Source organism: Cebus imitator, unplaced genomic scaffold, assembly GCF_001604975.1.
Source record: "Cebus imitator isolate Cc_AM_T3 unplaced genomic scaffold, Cebus_imitator-1.0 Scaffold15, whole genome shotgun sequence".
In the NCBI taxonomy this organism is placed as follows: domain Eukaryota; kingdom Metazoa; phylum Chordata; class Mammalia; order Primates; family Cebidae; genus Cebus; species Cebus imitator.
The window spans coordinates 10,653,432-10,676,587 of NW_016107330.1; the positions used below are offsets into that span (position 1 = coordinate 10,653,432).

The following is a 23,156-nucleotide window of genomic DNA, read 5'->3' on the forward strand; positions in this document are numbered from 1 at the left end:
GGGAGGGATGGATGGATGGATGGTTGGATAGGTAGATGGATGGAGGGATGGATGGATGGAAGGAAGGATGGATGGAGGGAGGGATGGAAGGAAAGAAGGATGGATGGATGGAAGGAATGAATGAAGGAAGGATGGATGGATGAATGGAAGGGTGGAAGGAAGGAAGGAAGGATGGATGGATGGAGGGAGGGAGGGAGGGATGGATGGATGGATGGTTGGATAGGTAGATGGATGGAGGGATGGATGAATGGAAGGAATGAAGGATGGATGGATGGATGGAGGGATGGATGGATGGAAGGAATGAAGGATGGATGGATGGAAGGAATGAATGAAGGAAGGATGGATGGATGAATGGAAGGGTGGATGGATGGATGAATAGATGGATGGAAGGACAGATCTATTCATGTATGAATACATAAATAGTACGTGGTGGGAAAAGTGAGTGTGGTAACAGGAGCTCTAAGCTGGGAACTTGGAGTCTAAAGCTCAGGTCCCTGCCCTGCCACTAACCAACCGCCAGAGGGACACCTCTGGGCCTCAGTTTCCTCATCTGTAAAGCCCTGGTGATTCTTGAGAGTTCATCACACTTCTTTGTAGAAGATGCAGGGTCTCAGGCAAGAAAGTCTACTTTAATAAGCAGCCCCGAGGAAGCTGGCAGCAGGGGCCCTGCCCTCCTGCTAAGAAAACCACCACTAGGGAGAAGAGGAGAGCCCAGACCTGACTGAACGTACCTGCTGTCACTTTCCCTCCCTGGCCCACAGTTCCAGCAGATTCACTCCAGCATTTCAGGGTTCTATGACACTTGTCTGAGGGGCCTGATTTATAGGAGAGAAGAGCCCAGCCTCACCCCTCCCTTACCCCACTTAGGATGTGAAAGCAACTTGGGAAAAGAATTTATTCTCAGCTCCTGGAATTACCCTTCACTTTCCTGGCAGATAAATGGGGCAAAACAGAAGATGCAGTTGCATTTAAATGGAGTGAGGCAGGTGGAAGTTTATAAGATTTGAATATGCTTTTTGGCTGCTTTTGAATATTCATTTGCCCAAGGGAGAATTGGGCAGCCAGAATCTATGGGTCTAAAGGAGGTTATTTAAGGTTGGGGGGTAAGGGTTGGCAGGAATCCCTGTTCATCAGAATCTCGGGAGCTAATTGTGATTCTTCACTAGCTAAAATGTCACAGGCTCAGAGTAAATTCTGGGAGTTGATATACCTCATGGTTACTGTTGCCATAGCAACTGCCTCCCTGTGACCGTGTGTACCAGCAGCTCACAGCTGACAAGACAAGCCCAAGGAGGTGAATGATGGGGAGCCAGCCCAGGACTCCAGCAGGCCCCCAAGAGTTCTAAAACATGTCTCAGAAAGCTAGAATACACTATGGGGTTGTATCCTTGAGAATTCTGAAACAGAGCCCAGAGCACTGGAAGAAGTCTGGAATTCCAAAATCTGTCACCAGATTCCAGCATACTTCCCCCAAGGTCCAGAACACACCCCAGAGATCCAAAGACTACCCTCCATTTCTGTCAGTCTCTCCAGGCATGAACCTCCAAATCCTAAAACATGCCCCTGGAGAGCTAGAGCAGGCCCTTAAATTCTTCTCTCCCTCTTTAATTGATTCTTCCTGGGAACCGGTTTTCTATCTGAACTGCAAGAATTAAGGAGTGCTCAGGGCTTGTGTTGGAACATGGTCAGCAGGGGTGACCTGCAGAGTGAGCATATGAAGGTCTTGTCCTGATTCCTTGGAAACACAGGAAATCACAGATGTGCCCCAACACATGCCAGGCCTCAGAGTCAGGGGTAGCTCCCCTGGCCCAGGCATCCCTGGTACACTTCATGACACTGTGCCTTGTTCTCTGCAGTGAGGATGATTCGTCCCTGACGCATCCCTGCTCCCTGCCAAGGCTCCTCTGTGACCATTAGCACATCAATCCAGGGGCACTTAGGAGGGGGTGAAATTGGAGGACCTCCTGGCGCTTGGCGAAGCTCCTCTCTCTCTCTCTTTTGAAACGAAGTTTTGCTCTTGTTGCCCAGGCTGGAGTGCAATGGCATGACCTTGGCTTACCGCAACCTCCACCTCCCAGGTTCAAGCAGTTCTCCTGCCTCAGCCTTCCATATAGCTGGGATTACAGGCATGCACCATCATGTCTGGCTAATTTTTGCACTTTTAGTAGAGACAGGGTTTCTCCATGTTGGTCAGGCTGGTCTCAAACTCAGGTGATCCACCCACCTCGGCCTCCCAAAGTGCTGGGTTTACAGGCATGAGCCACCACACCTGGCCCGTGAAAGCTCCTCTTTACCCAGGCAGTCTGAGGTGGGACGTGGCTGAGTTGGGAAGACTCACCCTCGCCGCCTGGGGCTGGGGGACCTTCCTGTCTGCAAGCCCACCCCTCCCCGACCATCCCTGATGGCAGTCACTCAACAACTCCTGAACAAGGGCACCACCCCCCAAGCTGGGTAGGAAGCCTCAGCGCTATCTCAGACTCTTCTCTCTTCCTTCCCCTCCACATTAATTCGCTGCTCAATCCGCTCCATTCTTTGTTTCTTTCTCGCCTGGATCCCATCCCTGCTGCCATCCCCACTGCCTGATTCAGCCCTCGTTATCACTCAGCCTCCGCTCCTGCCCTCTCCATCTCACTGCCCAAATGCAAGACCCTGGTGACTTCACCGCTCTGCCCAAAGCGTCAATGCCTGCTGCCGTGTGCTGCCCATCAGGCACATTGTCTCACCTGGGCATTCAAGGCCCCCAGATATCTGGCCTTTTCCAACACTCAGTTTCCCCTGACTCCTCATGGTTGTCTGAAATAGTCCCAAACTCCTGCCCTCCCAAAACTTTGTTTCTCCTCTCTTCCCCCTCGAGGGCTCTTTGCACCATCTCTAAATCTGCAAGCCAGTTTAAGGGCCACCTACCTCCTCGGAGACTACTGAAATCATTATTGAACTTGCCCTTCTCTGAAACCCTGGAACTTCTTGGCTGTATCACTGTTTTTAGAATTAGCTATGGGTTGTCAGAGCTGCGAGGAGTCTGAAGTAATGAAGTCCAGTGGTTTTTGTTTTGTTTTGTTTTGTTTTGTTTGAGACGAGCTTTGCTCTTGTTGCCCAGCCTAGGCTGGAATGCAGTGGTGCAATCTCAGCTCACCACAACCTCTGCCTCCCGGGTTCAAGGAATGCTGTAATCCTGAGTAGCTGGGATTACAGGCATGCGCCACCACACCCAGCTAATTTTGTATTTTTAGTAGAGACAGGGTTTCTCCAAGTTGGTCAAGCTGGTCTCGAACTCCCAACCTCAGGTGATCCTAATGCCTCGGCCTCCCAGCAGTGGTTTTGTGGTTTCTTTTAATTTCAAATTTTATTTTAGATTCAAGGTGTACCTGTGTGGGTTTGTTATGCGTATATTGTGTGATGCCGAGGTTTGGGTATGATTGATCCCATCACCTAGGTAGTGAGCATGGTACCCAAAAGGTAGCTTTTCAATGCAGTGGTTTTCAAACTTGGCTTTGTGACACTCTGGTGGGAGTGGGACCTTAAAGACTGTAGGAGGAGGGTGGTCCTGAGAAATGGTCCAGCCAGCAGGGACACAGCCCTCTATACCTCCTCCAACTCAAAGCAACCTCACCTTGATCTGTCTTAGACGGTCATTCATTCATTCATGCATGCGTCCATTCATTAGCTGTTTACTGAGCACCTTTACTGTATCAGCTTCTATCAATAAGACAGTGAACAAAGAAACTAAACCTCTAGGCTCATGAAACTTTCAAGCTGCTGGGGAAAACAGACAAGAAACATATTAATAAATAAAGACACAAGAAAATCTCTAAAGTGGTAAGTGCTGAGGACACAATAGGATGGGGGTAAGAAACAGAATGCGGTGGAGTGCTCAGGGTATCATTAGATGGTCTGGCTGGGGAAGCCTCCCTGAAAAAGTAACATCTGAGCTGACCCCTGAATGGCAAGATGAGAGCCAGTGATGCACAGAGAATTCTAGGGAAAGGATCATCATGGAAAAGAAAAGACCAGTGCAGAGGCCCCGAGGCAGAAGCAAACCTGTCATCTTTAAAATCACAGAGGGCAGAAAGCAGTGGCAGAGCTGTCCAAGATGAGATTTCTGTAGCCAATATCTGCTTGGAGAAATGGGATTTTTCTGGAAAAAAAAAAAAACAAACAGATAGACGTATAGATATAACCCATTGACCTAGTCTAATCCTGCCACTTCACAGAAGAAAAACGGTGAACGCAGAAGATCCAACGTGTCCCAGGATTGCCCAAGGTCCAACTAAGAGCTGGTGGCAGAGCCGGGACCAGTGCCTAGGTCTCAGGATGCTGCCCCGGGCACCATCTGTCACTCCTTGTGAGCAGGTCACCCAGGGCAGGCCTCCCTGGCCTTTGCCTTTTCCTGCCACTGGGACAACCACACCCTACCCTGCACATAAGCGAGAAGTGTGAATGAGATAATGTCTCCCAGGCCAGCCGAGCTCCAGGGAGCAAGCAAGACACAAATAAAAGGCTTTATTGGATTTGTTAAACACGCATCCTGTGGCCAAGGGCCTCCTGGCACCAGACAGCATCACAGAGGGAAAAAAGAAAAGCAGATGATGAAATTAAAAGGCATTTCATTTCCAGAGCCAAGGCTGACATGCACAAATCCAGAATGTGTCCCTCCATGGCTTCTCACCCACCTGTCTTCCTGCCTCCCCAGCCTCTATCTGATGCAGCCACTCTGGCTGTGGTCACAGCTCACACTGTGGCACAGGGCCTCCTACGTGGCTATCTTGAGGCATCTGACCCAGGAATCAAAGACCCAGAAGGGATTCTGGGGAAAGAGAAAAACATGAGAGGTGCCTGAGAGGTCATGGAGTCCATCCCCCCGTCCCCAGGCATGATCTGAACTTGCTAGCCTCTTCCACATATGAGCGCAGGCCCCAAACCAGGAGAGGGCAGCTCAGGCTAAAGCCAGAGAAGGAGCTAGAGGGGTGGACAGGGAGAAGTCAGACAGGCCGGGTCCACGGTCCAGCTCTCCTACTGGCCAGCTCTACAATATTGGCAACTCACTGTACCTTCATGAGCCTCAGTTTCCTCTGCTGCAAGAGAAGAAATGCCCATGGTAAGGATGAAATGAGGTGTTTTGGTGTAAAGCTCCTGGCATGTAGAGGGCACTGACAAGTACGGGTTTCAGAGGCATCTGGAGCCCCAGTTTTCCACGTGACCTCCACAGGGGTGGGAGGAGGATCTGTGGTTCTTAACTCCCCCCGACACTCCACCAGACTCACCACAGTTTCCCCAGAGTCTCTGATCAGAGCAAACTGTTTGTGTCTGATTACATTAAATTGCATAATATTTTCACTGCTTTCCCCAAGAGCATCAGCTGATTTCTCTCTGTTCATTTCTCTCTGTGTGTGTGTGCGCATTGGTGTGCTTGTGTGTGTATGCTTGTGTGTGCTTGTGTGCGCTTGTATGTGTGCTTGTGTGCGTATGCTTGTGTGTGTGTGCACTTGTGTGTGTATGTGTGTGTGTGCATGTATGTGTGCTTGTGTGTGTGCTTGTGTGTGTGTATGTGTGTGCGCATGTGTGTGTGTGTGCATGCACAGAGAAATTCTGTTATGTTACCAAAGCCGAGGTTACATTCCTGTCTGTGCTGCCCTCAAGAAAGGATCCATGGCAATTGGCAAGCATCCTAAGGAAATGAGACGGTTTGTAGATTTCTTAAGAGAAGATCATGTCATTCATTGCTGGCCCTTTTCAATGGTTTTTCCAACAAACATCTTTTGAGCACTTCGTGTGTACAAGGCAATGTATTGGTTAAATGTATTTTGTTCACAAAAGTGAACAAAACAGCCCCACTTTCTTTCCTGCTGGAGCTTACGTGTCAGGGCTGTGGGACGAGATGATGAAGAAGACCTGTAATCTGTCAGATGATCCAGTTCAAAGGGTGCTGATAAACGAGCCCACGCCAGCCTGAGGAAGTCTCTCATGGCATGCCATGGGATTCTGTCTTTGGGATTTCTCGTCAAGTGCACAACAGTTGAGGAATCCTGGAGACAAGCAACTTCAGGGCATTCACCCAAAATGTTACAGGACACCTACTCTGTGCCAGACACTCACTATTCCAGGCACTGGGGTCACAGCTGTGAACAAGACAGACCAAAATCTCTGTCCTCATGGGGTTTACATTCCAGTTAAGGAAGACAGACAGTCAGTCAAGAAATAAGCTAAAGAGAGAAAATGTTCAGAGGCTGGTAAGTGCTGTGAAAAAAATAAGGGGTGGGGGCTAGAGAGTACTGGGAGACAGGGGTGGGGATTTTAAAGAAAATGATCAAGGAAGGCTTTGCTGAGAAGATAACATTGCAGCAAAGGCCCAAGGGAGGAGAAACAAACCAAGCAAACCACCTAGATGATATAGAGCATTCTGAACAAATGGGAAGCAGGTGCAAAGGCCCTGGGGTGGCAGTGCACCTGGCATGGAGGCATGTATGTAAACAGCATCTTTTTACCAACAAGTATCTTAGTGGCCTGACTGACCCAAAAGAAATAAACAGAGAGAAATCAGATGCCCTTGGGGAAAGCAGTAAAAATATAATGCAATTTAATGTAATTAGACACAAATAGTTTGTTCTGATCAGCCAGTGTGCCTAGAGCAGAGTGACCAAGGGGAGATGAGCAGGAAATGAGGTCAGAGGGGAGACAAAGAGGGGACCACTGCAGGAATCCAGGTGGCCAATGAGCGTGCTTTCCCCAGGGCAGACATACAGTACAGTGGCTAAACATGGGCCCTACAGCCAGGTTGCTGGGATCAAGATTGACCAGCTATATCAACTTGGACAAGTGACTTTGACTTTTCATTCCTCAGTTTCCGCAACCATGAAATGGACATGGTAAGAGTGTCTTCTTCCCAAGGGGGCTGTCAGGGTTATATGAGCTAAGGCTGATACTAGGATTTGGTACATGTTACGTACTTAAATGTTAGAACTTTAACTTGATGGTGGAGAGAACTGGCCAACACCACCTTAATTAACCAAGCAGTCAAGGTTGACATCACCCGTGATGTCGTGTGATACTGCGCACCTCCAGTACAATAGGAGACGGTGGTCCACCCCTGTGATGCATGTTCCAACAGCCCGTAAGCCCAGTCTAGTCAGGAGAAAACATCAGACAAACCCTAACTGAGGGACGCTCTACAACACACCTGGCCCATCCTCCTCAAAACTGTCAAGGTCAGGAAAACCAAGGAAAGGCTGAAAAACTGTCACAGACCAGGGGACACTAAGGAGACATGAAGACTAAATGTGAGGTGGGACCTTGGATTGGATCTTGGAGCAGAAAACATTCGTGGAAAGACTGGAAATATCCAAATAATGGAATTTAGTTCATGGTGATGTACCAACGCTGGTTTCTGAGTCTGAGCAAATGTACTGTGGTCATGTACGATGTTACAATAGGGAAAACTCGGTGGCGAGGTGAGGATGGGATGTTCATTTGTATTAAACTCCCCAAAGGTTCAAAATGGTATCTTTATATTATTCATTCAACAAATATGTAAACTCCACTCAATCTACAGGATCTCAAGGGAGAGATAAGAACCAAGCAAGAACATAAGGACTGGAAAGGAGGATGAGTTTTCTTTTTTTTTTAGATGGAGTCTTGCTCTGTCACCTGGGCTAGAACGCAGTGGCGTGATCTCGGCTCAATGCAACCTCCACCCCCCCGGGTTCAATCCACTCTCCTGCCTCAGCCTCCCGAGTAGCTGGGACTACAGGTGTCCACCACCATACCCAGCTAATTTTGTATTTTCAGTAGAGACAGGGTTTCACCATGTTGGCCAGGCTGTCTCAAATTCCCAACCTCGAGTGATCCTCCAGCCTCAGCCTCCCAAAATGCTGGTATTACAGGCATGCGCCACCACGCCTGCCAAGGAGGAGTTTCTAATAATGTTATCTATCCCTGAAAAGGATGGCTTCTCCACTATGGGAAGAGCTCAAACAGATGCCAGAAGAACACTTTGCCTTGGAGACCACACTCTAGCATTCAAAAAAGGAGGCTGCAAAAGACTCTGGGCATTCTAGTCTCCACCTTCTCATCTGAGTCTCTGAAAGGTCTCCAAGTCTGAGCCCAACCACCATGGGTTGGCCCAGGTCACACTCTCTCTTCCTGTCCCTGACAAAAGCTGTGGCTGGCAGGAGTGAGCTGCTCAAATATTTTACTGTTGACACAACCACACATCACCACAGGTCATCACTGTCAGTCATTCAGCAAACCCTCAGTATGGCAGAAGGTCACAGAGTTCAGAACACAAGCAAGCTTGGAGAGGTCCCATCTCAGCTGTGCCACCTCTAATGGTGTGACCATGACCACAGCCCTTTACCTCTCTCAGCCTGATTCTTCATTCAAAAACTGGACTAATAACAGAACCTACCTCAGGGTTGGTGTAAGTGCTCATTAAAAGATGACTATGAGTATTATCATTACACTTATGCAGCAGGCACTGTGCTGGACGCAAGCAGGGCGCAAAGCTGAACAAATCCAACTCTAACGGTCTCTTGGAGGGAAGTCAGGTGTTGAACAATTAATTACAATGCAGGAAATAAGTACTATTGGGGTATCTATCAGGCCAGAACACCATGCCAGGCCTCCAGCCCCAAATCTCAAGGCTTCAGGGAAAGAACTAGAGGGGCTCCTCCCACCCTGACTTTAGCTGGAGCTGGCAATCTGCCAAAGAGGACCTGGCATTGAAAATCAATGTGCCTTGATTACAGAAAAACTCTTTCTGACTTTGTAAAGATGCAACAAAAAGACAGACTTCCCCCAAATCCTCAGGGCAGGCCCCCAATCAGCCCTCATCTTCCCCTTGACAGCCTTGCCCGGTCACCCCACCAGCCTTTGCCTCCTGCCATATCTCTTTCTTGCAGGTACCCCGAGCGCTGTTCTTCACCTGATGCCCACTGCCCCATGGCTGCACCAGGGAGGCCTCAGTTCCCCCAGTGATGACTGTCCCCAGCTTGGCCAGCAGGCAAGGACATGATGTGTCAGAGCCAGGCTGTTTAGAGACTAACGCTGAGTGCAGCTAGGCCAATCCCAAAGTGGCAGAGGACCAAGCTGCTGGACCAGGAACTCAGCCAGCTGCCCAGGGCACCAGGAGGAAGTCAGGCGGAAGCACCCACTGCTGGGCAGCACAAAGGAATGGGCCAGGGCCGGGGAGGGCTGGCTCGGAGTCATAGCCCTTTTTGTTGCATGCCTACTCTGCACCAGGCACTGTGCAAATGATCACACTCAGTATCTCATTGGATCCCCATGGAAAAAGGGACTATTTTTTTTCTCCATTATTTAGATAAGCAAATTGAGACCCGCAGCATGGAGGAGCTTCCACAGGTCCCACAGCTGGTGGATGGCAGAGCTTGATTCCCCATTCAAGCCCACACACGAGCCACTCCCCTGGTCTGTATCATCTGCTCCTCTAGAGCCTCCTGGGCTGCAAGCCTTGCATGGGCTCTTGGGACAATGAGCTGAACAAGACACAGTCCCTGTCCTGGAGTAGTTCACAGTTAAGGGTGGACAGAGAGCAGCGGCCATTTGCAAGAAACTTGATTGATTGTCCCTGCTGGAAGGACACTCATGGCTCTGACACAGCATGCAAGCAACAGCTGACTGTGCCCTGGTCCTGGGGACTTCCCTGAGGTAGCATCCTAGAGCTGGACCTTGCAGGGTTTTCTCAAGGGATTGCCCTTCCAGCAAGGGGAACCTTAGGAGCAAGGGCAGCCTGGTTCTGTTCTAACTTCTGACCCCAAGTCACAGAGCTGAGTCTTATTCCTTGGGCCTTGCAAAGGGCCTGCTTTTAGCATCCTGGGCAGCAGCCGGGGCTTTAGCCAAATCCCCCATCTTCCACTTTCTAGCGGTGCGATTTTAATCCTCAAAACAACAGTAATAATGCATGGATGGAAACATGGATTAATTAGTTAATAGGGGAGGGCTGCAGACCCAGAGCTCCTGGCTGGAACCAGGTCAGTTCCAGAACCTGGACGAAGGCCAAGCAATCATTCATTCATGCCAGCAGGTAACACGTATTTGCTGAGCACCTACTATGTGCATGCCAAGCAATGTTCTAGGTGCTGGGGATACCACAGAGAACAAAATAAGCTAAAATCCCTGCCCTCGAGAGGGGAGATCAACTATAAATAACTTTAAAAGGAAGCATAAATGTGTCTAATGCCCAGAGTTGCTATAGAGAAAGATGAAGTCGGATAAGGAAGGTAGGGAGGCCCCAGAGTGAGGGGGGTTTTACTTTTAGATGGAAGGGTCAAGGATGCATCACAAGTGTCCTGGAGGAGATGAGGAAGTGAGCCCCGCAGATATCTGGAAGAAGAGTGTTCCAGGTAAAGGGAAGAGTGGGGACCTTGCCTGTGTGCTGCGAGGTGGCCAGGAAGCCAGTGTGCCCGGGAAGGTGTGTAAAGCAGGATCACACAGGGCCTTGGCCTTCGTTGGGATTTGGGCTCTCATTCAGAGTAAAACAGGAGCCACAGGGGAGCTTTAGGAAGAGGGGTGACAGTATGACAGAACATGCGGCTGCGCTAAATACAAAGACAGAAAGAGGGAGGCCGGTGAGGAGGTTATTGTGACATCCAGGTGAGAGACAGTGGAGGCGTGGTCCTGGGTGGAGGTGGTGAATTCTGAATATGTTTTGAAGGTAGAGTTCACTGCATTTGCTGAGAGATTGCATGTGAGGTATAAAAGAAAGAGACGAGTCAAGGCTGGCACCCGAGTTTTGACCTTGGCAACTGGAAGCACGGAGCTGCAGTGCTGGGATGGGGAAGTCAGTGAGAAGAGAGGGCATCCACATAAAGATGGCAGCTTGGGCATGCACAGCCACCACGATGCCAACGTCATCCCTTGGGTGCTCAAAGAGCAGTAATGAGATTTCTTTAAATATCTGAAGGAATGAGCCCACAGGAGGGGAGAAGAGGAGAGGGGACAATAACATCAAAATTTCAGGAGGTTGAAAACGAATGATTAAGAAAAATGCATCAGAAAGAATAGTCCCCCAAAGGCTCAGGGCTTGGCGGCACCAATTACCTCTGGAAGCTGAGGTGAAGGAGAAATTAAAATGAAGAGGGTCTTTGAAAGGCTGTTTAAGAAGCTGTCATTGCCCCAGACTAGGCTCCTCTAGACCGGGGGATACCAGGCTCAGTGCATGCAGTGGCACTCTGTTGACGACACAGAGTTTCCATGAAAATGGGCAGTCTGGATGCCAAGACCCCAACCATGACAAACCACTCTGCTCTTGGAACACTGGCAGCCAGACTTGTATCCTCCAGACAGACCACTGGAAGAGTCTTCTCTGGGGACCATGAGAAACCCTAGTGATATCAACATTGAAGTTTCTGCAATTAAACAGCCAAGTCACATCATCCTACAAGGAAGCCCACAGCCCACAAGACCCACTCACATGCTCAGAGCTTCTAATCAGCCCATACTTTCCTATTTTAAAATACATACAGGATAACTGAGGTTTACCAGACATCAGAAGAAAGCCTGTAATCTGAAAGATAAAGAACAAAACACAAAGAAAATACCAACTTGAAGATAACAGAGAATACCAAGGAGGGTGGGAGAGAACTTCCCTAATATCATCAGAGAGACGACAAAAGACATGCATGAAATTAAAATAGGATTCTAATTTTAAAAAGGCAGAGAACAAAATAAAAGAGCTTTTAAAAATTGAAAACGCCATGGCAGAAATTAAAAAGGAAAAGTTGGAAGACAGGGTTGAGCTCTTCTAGAGTGACAGATGCAGAAACTGGAAGAGAAGTGTCTTTAAATTAGGATTTGTCCAAGAGTTTAATCTTCTAGATAGAATTTTTTTAAAGTAGAGGAAAGGGAATCATCAATGAAATCATTCAAGATAATTTCACAGACGCAAAGAACAGGTTTCTAGATTTCAAGAACTCACAGAAGGCCCAGGACAGTAAGTGAAAATAGACAACAATGTGTCTATTTTCACTGTTAAATAGACACAGCAAGGCACATTATTGTAAATTGTCACTACCCTGGGAACTAAGAGAAGATTCTCTAAACTTCTAAACTGAAAAGATTAGGAATAGAGAATAGCTTCCTTCTGATACCAATACTGAAAGCCAGAAGGCAGTAGAGTAAAGCCTTCAAATTCTGAAGGAAAATAATTTCCAGCCCAGAATTCTACACCTAGCCTAAAACCCAGCAAAGCATGGGAAAAGAAGAAAGACATTTTCAGATGTCCAAAGTCTCAAAAAATCAACATTCCATGTATCTTTTCTCAGGAAGTACTAGGGGATATGCTCCACCAAAACAAGGGAATAAAATAAGAAAGAGGAAGAGATGGGATACTGGAAATTGAACATCCGATACAAGAGAGAGACAGGAACGAGGTTAACAATGAAGAGAGAGCCTAGGATGACACCTGAGTGCCCGGTGTAAAAAGCAACCAGTGCAGCCTTAAGCAGCTCATGAGGCTCTGGAAGACCTCACTGAGAGGATGAAATTCACAGAAAACTTGATGCACCTAATTGTCTTGAGAGAAAATTTACACTATTGGTCAGGAGTTTGGTGTACTTAATTAGTTACAAGTACAAGCAAACAAATATACCTTTTCAAAAGGCAACTAGTAACTCCAGGGAAAACAAAAACTTGCGCAGAGAAAGAAAAGAAATTACAGCATTATTGGAAGGATAGGAGAACGGAGAGAGCAAGATAAGAACTGGGAAGAAGAGCAAAGAGCTAAATCATCATCTTCCCTACTGCAAAGTCAAACAGCTAGAGTTCCGCTTCTGTCATGGAAATGTGAGGCTCTCTGCAGATTTGTTCTCTTGTGAAACTGCTGGAAATTATTTTTAAAACACTATTTAAAGTCCCTGGAAATGGTCCTAAGAGCATACAGCAAATAAAGAAATGTTTATTCAGGAAAACCTACGAAAACTCCATAAGAATAGCAAGATTCTGTGACCTTTGAACCGTGATCCACTCCCTCCCTTCCTCATCCCATCGCAGCACTATGAAAACTCCACTCCAGATGGGTCCAGCCAATAACAGGGGGCTCCTTCTCCTTTTAACTCCAAGTTGGAAGCCTACAGTATCTTTTCAGGAAGAACAGGACATAAGCACTCCTCATCCTGTCCAAGCTTACTGTTGCAGATGCTAAGTTTTAGGTGAATGCAGCTGACAGATAGGGGCTCCCTTCTTCTTCCCGGCCCCCACCAGTGAGATGGTCACTCTAACTTGGGTGTGGCAAGCTGAGAAATCCTGGGACCCCAACTACTCTCACCCTGGCTCATTCATAAAGCAGAAGTTCCACACCAGGAGAGGCAAGCTGAGAAGACCAGAGGTTACAGCCAGCCCCCACTCCAACAAGTACCCACTCCTAAAGTAAGGGTCTTACTGAGAGAGAAGCATACCATTGTCTCCATCCCTAGCTCCAGATATTTCAACCATGGAGAGAGACAGACCATGAAACAGAGAGTTCTGAAGCTTGTCTCAAAAGAACTGACTTCATTTGCAACAGCACGTGGGGAAGTTAAAGCCTAACAGCACTCTCAAAGACAATCGAGGTTGTGGTGAGAACAATTCAGAGGAGGCTGTTAGATTCATTTGGCATAAAAGCTAGACCACTGAATAGTTTACCAGAAAGAACTAGGGAACGAGACAGCTGGGGTCAGAGCAGATCTTAAACAATGATCTAAAAACTATACCTGAAAAGGAGGCCAGAATTGCTATAATATATTATGTTAAGGGTCCAATTTCCAACAGAAGAAACTATGAGCCATGCATAAGAGCAAGAAAGTTTGACACACATAAAAAAAAAAAATCAGGCAACAGAACCTGCCTGTGAGAATGACCACATGTCAGATTTAACAAAGAATTGAAAGTTGGGGGGTGGAGGGTGGGGGCTAGGGGAAGGATAGCATTAGGAGAAATACCTAATGTAGATGACAGGTTGACGGCTGCAGCAAACTACCATGGCACACGTAGACCTATGGAACAAACCTGCGTGTTCTGCATATGTATGCCAGAACTTAAAGTATAATAATAATTAAAAAATCAAAGTAATAATTATAATCAAAGTGCTAAAGAAAACCATGTTTAAAGCAGTAAAGAAAGGTATGGTAATAATGCCTCATCAAATAGAGAGTGTAAATAAAGAGATGGAAGTTATTTTTCTGAAATAGAAATTCTGAAGCTTGAAAGTACAATAACTGAAATGAAAAATTCACTGAAAGGGCTCAACACTAGATTTGAACTGGCAAAAATAAAAATTAGCAAACTCAAAGATAGATCGACAGAGATTATGCAATCTAAAGGACAGAAACTGAAAAAAAAAAAAACGGGCAGAGTCTCAGAGAAATGTGGAACACCATTAAGTGATCAACATATGCATAATGGGAGTGACAGAAAGAGAGGAAACAAAGAAAGACACGGGAAAGTTCAAAGAAATAATGTCAAAAAAATTCCTGAATTTGATTTTTTTTAACTTTAATGCACAGACATAAAACTCAAAAACTCCAAGTAGACTTAATGCAAAGTAGTAAAAATTCTGAAAACCAAAGAGAAGAAAAAAAACTCAAAAGCAGCTAGAAAAAAAAAGGAATCATCACTCACAAGGGAGCAGTATAAAATTAACAATTGACTTCTTTTTTTTTTCCACATTGATAATATTTATGTAAATACTTGCAAGTCATGATACAATCACAGAGGGAAAAATATGTGAAAATATTTAGTATTTCATTGTATTCCTCTACATATAAAACCAATTCAAATTGTCACTGGATTAGTAGGTTTGAAACTTTTCTGACTTGTATTGAGCACAATCTTACCACTATAGCACATAAATTTTTGATTAAAAGTAATTCACTCTAATTTTTAAAATAATCTACTTGGTCAGGAGCGCATTGCTTTGTTGGCATCTGTGATCAGCTGAAGATGGTGGTGAATAGCCTGATTGCATTTCTTGGAAAAAGATCTTTTATTCTGCTGTTCAACCCAGGTCTCTGCCTTCCTCAGAGACTGAGGCTCATCCATCAGTTTCCCTGGAAAACGGCCTGCAGCCTCCCACTCAGGGCTTGGCTGTGCTCATCTAGTCCCTCCCAGGGCTGGAAGGGCTGTCCCTGGTGATCCACAAAGGTGTCCCAGCAGTGCCTAAACTCGCTGTATTTCATCACGGAAATTGGGACCCCAGCTCTGTCCAGCCTGTGCAGGCCCTTTTTATAACCTTGTTGACAATCATAGATGCGGGCAGCGAAGATGCGCAGGTTCACGTGTGGGTTCTCTTGAAGGAATTCAGCCACCTTCTCAGCACAGCTGAAGCAGGGGCTCCAGGAGATGAAGCAGGTGACCCTGTAGCGCTGGGCCAGGTCCAGCTTCCAAAAGGAAATCAGGTCCAAGAGGCACAGCTCTGCATGGCAGCCTTCAGGGAAACCAGAATTATTTGAAGCCTCATTGAGTATGAAGCCCCCATGCTGGTGCAGCGAGATCCAGGTGCCACTGTGCATGTGCTCCACCTCGTAACACAGGTAGGTCTGGTGCCGTCCAAGGACTGAAGGGTCATTGGTAAAGTTGTAAGTGAATGTGACTGGATCCATCAGGTGTCCGAGAACTTCCCCCAGCGTGATGCGCAGTAATGTGTAATGTTTAGGTGGCTTATTCCAAGGCTTGTACAATCTTTGGTTGTCCACGAACTTGTCCCAACAGTGTTGAAATTCACCATAACTCATGATCTTCATGGTGGCATGCGGACTGTCTCTTCTCTGACACAGTCTGTGAAGCTTCTCCTGGTAATGTGGGTCCTAGAAGTAGTAGAGGCGGGCCACGAAGATGGTCAGGGTGACCTTCCCGTCCTCAGCCAGGAACTCGGCCACATTCCTTGCACACACTGGGCTGGGGCTCCAGGACACAAACCAGGTGACCTCGTACTCCTGGTCACTATGCGGCTTCCGCTTTCGGAACCAATGGAGGAATCTCATCTCTGGGTGGTGTTGAGGCTTCGAATAGACCTGGCCTTAAAAGATCTTTGCAACCAAAGGGGGCCTTGAGCCGTCGTTTGTTTTCATTTTCACTCCGTAGCCCAGCCAGATGGTGTTCCGATGAGAAAGGATGGGTCTATTATAAAAGTTGTAGAAGAATGTGTCTGGATCCATTTGCACCACTGTGTTTCTGGTCTGAGGCTTCATCTGTGGCCAGCTAGTCCCAACCATGATCTTTGTCTGAACAACTGACTTCTTATTAGAAATAATGGTGGCCAGAGACAGCGGGATAAACATATTCAAAGCACTTAAAAATAACAATTGTCAACCGATAATACTGCATCCTAAAAAACTATCTTGCCAAAAGGAAGGAGAAAGAAAGACATTCCCAGTATTACTCTCATATCAAATCCTGGCAAACATATTGCAAAAAAACTATATATCTTATGAATATAGACGCAAAATCCTCAACAAAATGCTAGCAAACCAAATCTAGCAACATATTCAAAGAATTATACACCATGACCAAATGGGATTTATCCCCGGAATGCAAATTTGGTTTAACACCTGAAAATAAATTGATGTAACATGCCATATTGATAGATTTTTTTTTTTTGAGATGGAGTCTCACTCTGTCACCCAGGCTGGAATACAATGGCACAATCTTGGCTCACTGCAACCACCACCTCCCAGGTTTGAGCAATTTTCCTGCCTCAGCCTCCCAAGCAGCTGGGATTACGGGTGTGTGCCACCACGCTCAGTTAACTTTTTGTATTTTTAACAGAGATGGAGTTTCACTCATCAGAAAGAATGAAGAACTAATATGTGCTGGCCAGAACTAATTGATGTTGGCCAGGCTGGTCTCAAACTCCTGACCTCATGATCTGCCTGCCTCGGCCTCCCAAAGTGCTGGGATTACAGGCATGAACCACCACACCCAGCTGATCGATTTTTTTAAATGACATTATTATCTCAATAAACACAGAAAAAGAATTTGACAAAATCCAACACTCTTTCATGCTAAAAACACTGAATAAATTAGAAGTATCCAGGAACCTCCTCAATCTAATAATGGGCATATGTGAAAAACCCACAGCTCACATACTCAGTGGTGAAATACTGGATGCTTTTCCCCTAAGATCCGGGACAAGACAAGACTATCCTGCTCACCACTTTGATTTAACATTGTATTGGATATTCTAGCCATGGAAATTAGTCAAGAAAAAGAAAGGAAGAAGTAAAATATATTTATTGAAGAATGACATCATCATGTACCTAGAAAATCCTAAGGGATCAGAATCCATTAAAAACTGTTAAAACTTCAGTGTGTAGTGCAAAACTAATGAACAAGTTCAGCAAGAGTAAATGAAAAAAAATCAGTATACAAAAATCAATTGTATTTCTTTACATTTGCAATCAACAATTTGAAAATGAAATTAAGAAAAGAGTTCCACTGGCATCAGCATCAAAAAAAATAAAATATTTAGGAAAAGGTTAAAGAAGTACAAAACTTACACTTTAAAAAGTGCAAAATGTTGTTGACAAATATTAAATAACACCTAAATGGGCCAGGCATGGTGACACACACCTGTAATCCCAGCACTTTGGGAGGCAAAGGCAGGTCGATTGCTTGAGCCTAGGAGTTCAGGACCAGCCTGGGAAACATGGGGAAATCTCATTTCTGTGTAAAAAATACAAAAATTTGGCCAACATAGTGGGGCTGCCTGCAGTCCCTGCTACTCTGAAAGCTGAAGCAGGAGAATCACTTGAGCCTGGGAAGTCAAGGCTGCAGTGAGCTGTGATTGCACCACTGCACTCCAGCCTGGGCAACGAAGGGAGACCCTGTCTCAAAAAAAAAAAAAAAAAAAAGGACCTAAATAAATCAAAAGATGTCCTATGTTTGTGGATTATCAAACTTATATTGTTAATGTAAATATACTCTCCATACCGACCTATAGACTCAATGCAATGCCTATCAATGCAATCCCAATGGTATTTTTTGTAGAAATGAAAATTCCAATCCCAAAATTTATATATAATTGCAAAGAACACCAAATAGTCAAAACAGTCTTGAAAAAGAAAAACAAAATTGGAGAAATCGCATTTCCCAATTTTAAAACTTAATACAAAGGTATAGAAAGTTGTACCTGTAAGGATAGACACATAGGTCAATGGAATAGAATTCAGGGTCCAGAAATAAAGCCATACAACTACAGTCAATTGATTTTTGACAAGGATGCCAAGGATGTTCTTTCTCCATTCAATGGAGAAAGAACAGTCTCATCAACAAATGATGCGGGGTAACTGGATAGCCTCATGCATGAAGTTTGACCCTTACCTTACACCGTACACAAAAGTCAACTCAAAATGGATCAAAGATGTAAATGTAAGTGCCAAAATTATGAAGCTCTTAGAAGAAAACAGAGGGATAAAACTTCATGACCTTGGATTTGGCCATGGGTTCTTGCATGTAGCACCAAAAAGCACAAGCCACAAAAGAAAAAAAAATTAGCTAAGTCGAACTTCATCAAAATTTAAAACCTTTGTGCTTCAAAAGATATAGTTGAACAGTGAAAAGAAAACCCACAGAATGGGAGAAAATGTTTGCAAATCCCATGTCTGATAGGGAACGTGTGTATACAAGGAACTCTCACAACTCACAATAAAAAGCCAAGTAATCCAAATTAAAAATGGGCAAAAGATCTGATAGATATTTCTCCAAAGAAGACATACCTATGGCTAAAAATACATGAAAATATAATCAGCATCATTAGCCATCAAATCAAAGCCACATTAGATACCATTTCACGCTCGCTAGGATGGCTATAAACAAAAAGAGAATAACTCCACTGTGGGTTAAAATGTGGAGAAATTGGAACCCTCATATATTGCTGGTGGGAATGTAAAATGGTGCAGCCATTGTAGAAAATGGCCTGGCAGTTCCTCAAAAGGTTAAGCATGAAGTTACTCTATAATCCAGCATACCCAAGAGAAATAAAAGTATATGTCCACACAAAAACTTGCACCCAAATCTCCATAGCAGCATCATTTATACTATCCAAAAAGTAGAAACAACCCAAACGTCCATCAACTGATGGATGGATAAACAGTGGTATATCTAGACGATGGAATATTATTCATCCATGAAAAGAAATGAAGAACTAATATGTGCTATAACTTAGATAAACCTTGAGAAAATTATGCTAAGTGAAAGCAGCCAGTCACAAAAGACCATGTACTATATGACTGGTTTATATTAAACGTCCAGAGTAAGCAAATCCATAGAGACAGAAAGTAGATTAGCAGGGGCCAAAGGCAGAAGGTATCAGATAAAGGGCACAGGCTTTCTTTTTGAGGTGATGAAAATGCTCTAAAATTGATGTAGTGATGGTTAAATAACTCCATGGATATACTAACAACCACTGAATTGTACCTGTTAAATGGGTGAATTGTGTATGTGAATTATATCTCAATAAAGCTGTTACAAAATAAGTCAATTAGCTAACCAAATAAAAAAATAAAAAATCAAGAAGTAGTGAAACAAGCATGCCATCTAGAAACATGAATAAAATGTCAAAATAAATCAGCTAAAAGAAGTCAAAGTGGTTTCCTCTCTGCGGTGTGGGAAATGGGAGTGAGTTAATTTTATTTTAAAAAACCTTGTAGAACTGTGTGATTATTTATACTCTGTGTGTGTGTGTGTGTGTGTGTGTGTGTGTGTGTGTGTGTGACTTTTGATAAAAATTAAAACTTTTGGATTTATAAATAAAACCTTTAGTCTTAGGGACTGAGCCCCCCCACTGCTGAACTTGGAGGCTGTAAGGAGGGTAGCTGGTCAGGTACCTTAAATTTGCTCCTGCAGAGTTGAAAGCTTGTGCCTTCCACCGAGGGTCAGCCAGGTTCTGGCCCCAAAGAAAAGAAACAGGTAGGGCTGTGGGGTTATCCCAAGTCTACAGATCTTACCTGATCCTGCCCAATGCCTTGAAAATCTGGGCCTCTGTCTTTTTTTTTTTTTTTTTTTTTTGAGATGGAGTTTCGCTCTTCTTACCCAGGCTGGAGGGCAGTGGCGCGATCTCGGCTCACCACAACCTCCACCTCCTGGGTTCAAGCAGCTCTCCTGCCTCAGCCTCCCAAGTAGCTGGGACTACAGGCGCTCGCCACCATGTCCAGCTAATTTTTGTCTTTTTAGTAGAGACGGGGTTTCACCATGTTGACCAGGATTGTCTCAATCTCTTGACCTCATGATCCACTCGCCTCGGCCTTCCAAAGTGCTGGGATTACAGGCGTGAGCAACCGCGCCAGGCCTGCCTCTGTCTTAAAAGAAAATTATTCACAGTACACAGTGGTCTAGAGGCGACCGGCCCCCTGCTGGGGAAAGTGTCAACTGATCAAGAATCCGGATGCCTTCAGTGAACACCTGCTGTGTACCAGGCACCTCCACGGACATCCTCCTGTAATCCTCTCAAGGGCCCTGGGAGGCAGGTGGGTTTATCCCCATGCTACAGATGAGGAAACTGAGTCTCAGGGAGGTTTAGCAGCTTGCCTGGGGCCACAAAGCTAAAAAGAGCCAGGGTAAGATCCCAAGTCTGGCTGTCTCCCAGTCCGGCACTCTATTCACTACAGAGCTTTCCAGCACACAGAAGGAGGCAGGGAAGGAACTTGGGAAAGGGGAGACCCTTCTCTGAGCAATAGAAGCCATGTCTGAGCTCAGCTCATTCCAGGATGTGAGTCATGGTGAGAAGCCCAAATTCATCACGAGACAATGAAGGCTCTAACTTGGAGAAATGACTCTGCATACTCCATGGGAGCTGCAGGCAGTGGTTCAAAACAGGCTGGTCCAGCCCCGCAGCACTCCACCTCACCAGAGCGTTTCGGTCATCACTGCCTCTCTGCGTTTGAGGCCACCCAGGTGTAAAACCAGACTTCAGGACTACCCTTGAGCCTCTGGGGCCAGTTAGGGCTGCCCCACATCAAAGTCCAGGTGAGAGTCGGCAGTGGCTTTTTAATCTGGAAGAGACCTTAGCCACCACCTAGTCCGCTATTCTTATTGCACAGATGAGAGCTGAAAACCTCGAAGAGAAAGGACTCACTGGTGATCACACAGCGAGTGAGTTCACCACCGAGCCAGCTCTCCAGCCAAAGCGTCTGCCCGCTGCCTTCCCTGCCTGCGCCCTCCCGATAGTGCCAGTGCCCTTCTGCCGCTCATGCCACACCCTTAACCTGGATGCCCCCGTTCTCTTTGTGTTCACACATGTCACCTTATTACTTTCTCCTTAGACACCCAAGCACAGCACCAGAAAAGCTACAAATTAGCACTAAAGAGTGTCCACTGGTGGCCGGGCATGGTGGCTTACGCCTGTAATCCCAGCACTTCGGGAGGCCGAGGCAGTTGGATCGCTTGAGGTCAGGAGTCTGAGACCAGCCTCGCCAACATGGTGAAACCTCTTCTCTACTAAAAATACAAAAATTACCCGGGCGTGGTGGCGCGTACCTGTAATCCCAGCTACTCAGGAGGCTGAGGCAGGAGAATCGCTTGAACTCGGGAGGCAGAGGTTGCAGTGAGCCGAGATTGCGCCATTGCACTCCAGCCTGGGCAACAGAGCGAGACTCCATCTCAAAAAAAAAAAAAAAAGAGTGACCCCTGGGTCCTCACTTCCCCCGAAATCTTGACATTTTAAAAGAATCTTAGAATCCCTCTCCCTCTCCCTCTTCCGCTATCTTTCCACATCACGCAGATATCATGATGACCGCAGAGAAAGGCAGGCATGGGTTCGTATACATCATTAGGTTTGAATTCAGATAGGCAGACTTGGGGTCTACCTAATTCTAGATCTGACATTTAGTAACTACATGACCTTGGGACAGTCACTCAACTTTTCTGAATCTCAGTTTTTTCATCTGTAAAAGGGGGACAAGAATACTCACTTTCCAGGCTGGGCCCAGTGGCTCACACCTGCAACCCCAACACTTTGGGAGGCTGAGATGGGAATTTGAGACCAGCCTGGCCAACACAGCAACACCTCTATAAAAATAAAAGAGAAATAAATATTTTTTTAAAAAACACTCACCTTTCAGAGACGTAGCAAGGGTGAAGGAAGTCGATGGCTGTGGATTCCTTTACACAGTACCCAGAATGGAGTGGGCCCCAGGAAATGCTGAGATAGACAGTCAGAGATAAGGAGGGAGGAAGGGGACCTACAGGCTTTTCTTTTTCTACGAGAATCATCATTATTTCATGCACGAATCTCGCATCTCCACTAGAACTCTCCCTGATGCTGAAAACACAGCTTTTGCTTCTGAACCCCTACCCCACCCAGCACAGGGCTTACATCACAGTAGGAGCTCCAAAATCCCCTGTCTTCCTGCCTATGGTTACAGAAAGACCAGCTTGATGGGGGAGCCCACAAACCTGGATGGTGGCACCAGCACACCTCCTCTCTACAAGGAGCTCAGAGCGGCTTTTCACGAGGCCCCTGGGAGGCAGTCAGGACCAGCTCCCCCTCATTTCACAGATGGGCAGACCGAGGCCTCGGGCCACAGCCTAGGCTGCAGGGCCAAAGACCCAGGGTCCTGACCATCCATCCTCCCCCACCACCAATGCTGCGAGGCCAGCTCAGCCTCTGGGTCCACTAAGGCCCTCCTCCCGTCCACATTCGAGCCCTGTGTTGTGATGGCACTGCTGGGATGCTCTCTTGATGCCAGCTTTATTTTTAGATGCTCTAAGACTGTTGGGGAAGAAGAGACCCACTTTCCGGTTCAGAAACGTTGTCATCACTTTGAAAACGCCTCCTCCGTCTGTCATGAAAAGGCAGCTGGGCCTTCCACTTTGCAGTGCCATGGCCCCGGGACCACACCTGCTCCTGTTCCGTCCAGGCAGCCCGGCCCCTGTCCACTCCGCAGTTTGATCTCATACTCCGTTCCTTCTCTCCCAACCCTCCACCAAATCCCTGGGGCCTGGGGTCCATCCTGTTCTCCCTGCCCCTGCCCTGGCTTTGCATCTGCCCTTCCTTCAGTCTGGAAGCCCTTCCCTCTTGCCTCTCTCGTGGGAAAGAAGGAACCTATTCACCCTTCAGCTGCAGCTTGATAGCAGACCCAGATGATCCCCTGGTCTGTACCCAGAACTTCTCTTTTGTAACACAGTCCACATATTTGCAACTACTTAAGAATTTACAGGCTAGGCAAAGTGGT

The 23,156-nt window shown here is 46.3% G+C and overlaps 1 protein-coding gene and 1 long non-coding RNA gene across 2 annotated transcripts; both read right to left on the reverse strand.

Annotated features, from left to right (window-relative positions):
* Positions 1-4,676: 4,676 nt before the first annotated feature.
* On the reverse strand, positions 4,677-22,652 carry LOC119467887. The gene is made up of 3 exons (XR_005196524.1): positions 22,378-22,652; positions 22,037-22,123; positions 4,677-4,804 (listed from the first exon to the last, which is right to left on the reverse strand). It is a non-coding gene; the product is annotated as an uncharacterized LOC119467887 (long non-coding RNA).
* On the reverse strand, positions 14,708-16,214 carry LOC108287793 (DNA dC->dU-editing enzyme APOBEC-3G-like). Its single transcript, XM_017506380.2, is given in 1 exon segment — positions 14,708-16,214. A coding segment is annotated over 1 exon segment (1,173 nt). The 5' UTR covers positions 16,200-16,214; the 3' UTR covers positions 14,708-15,026.
* Positions 22,653-23,156: the final 504 nt, after the last annotated feature.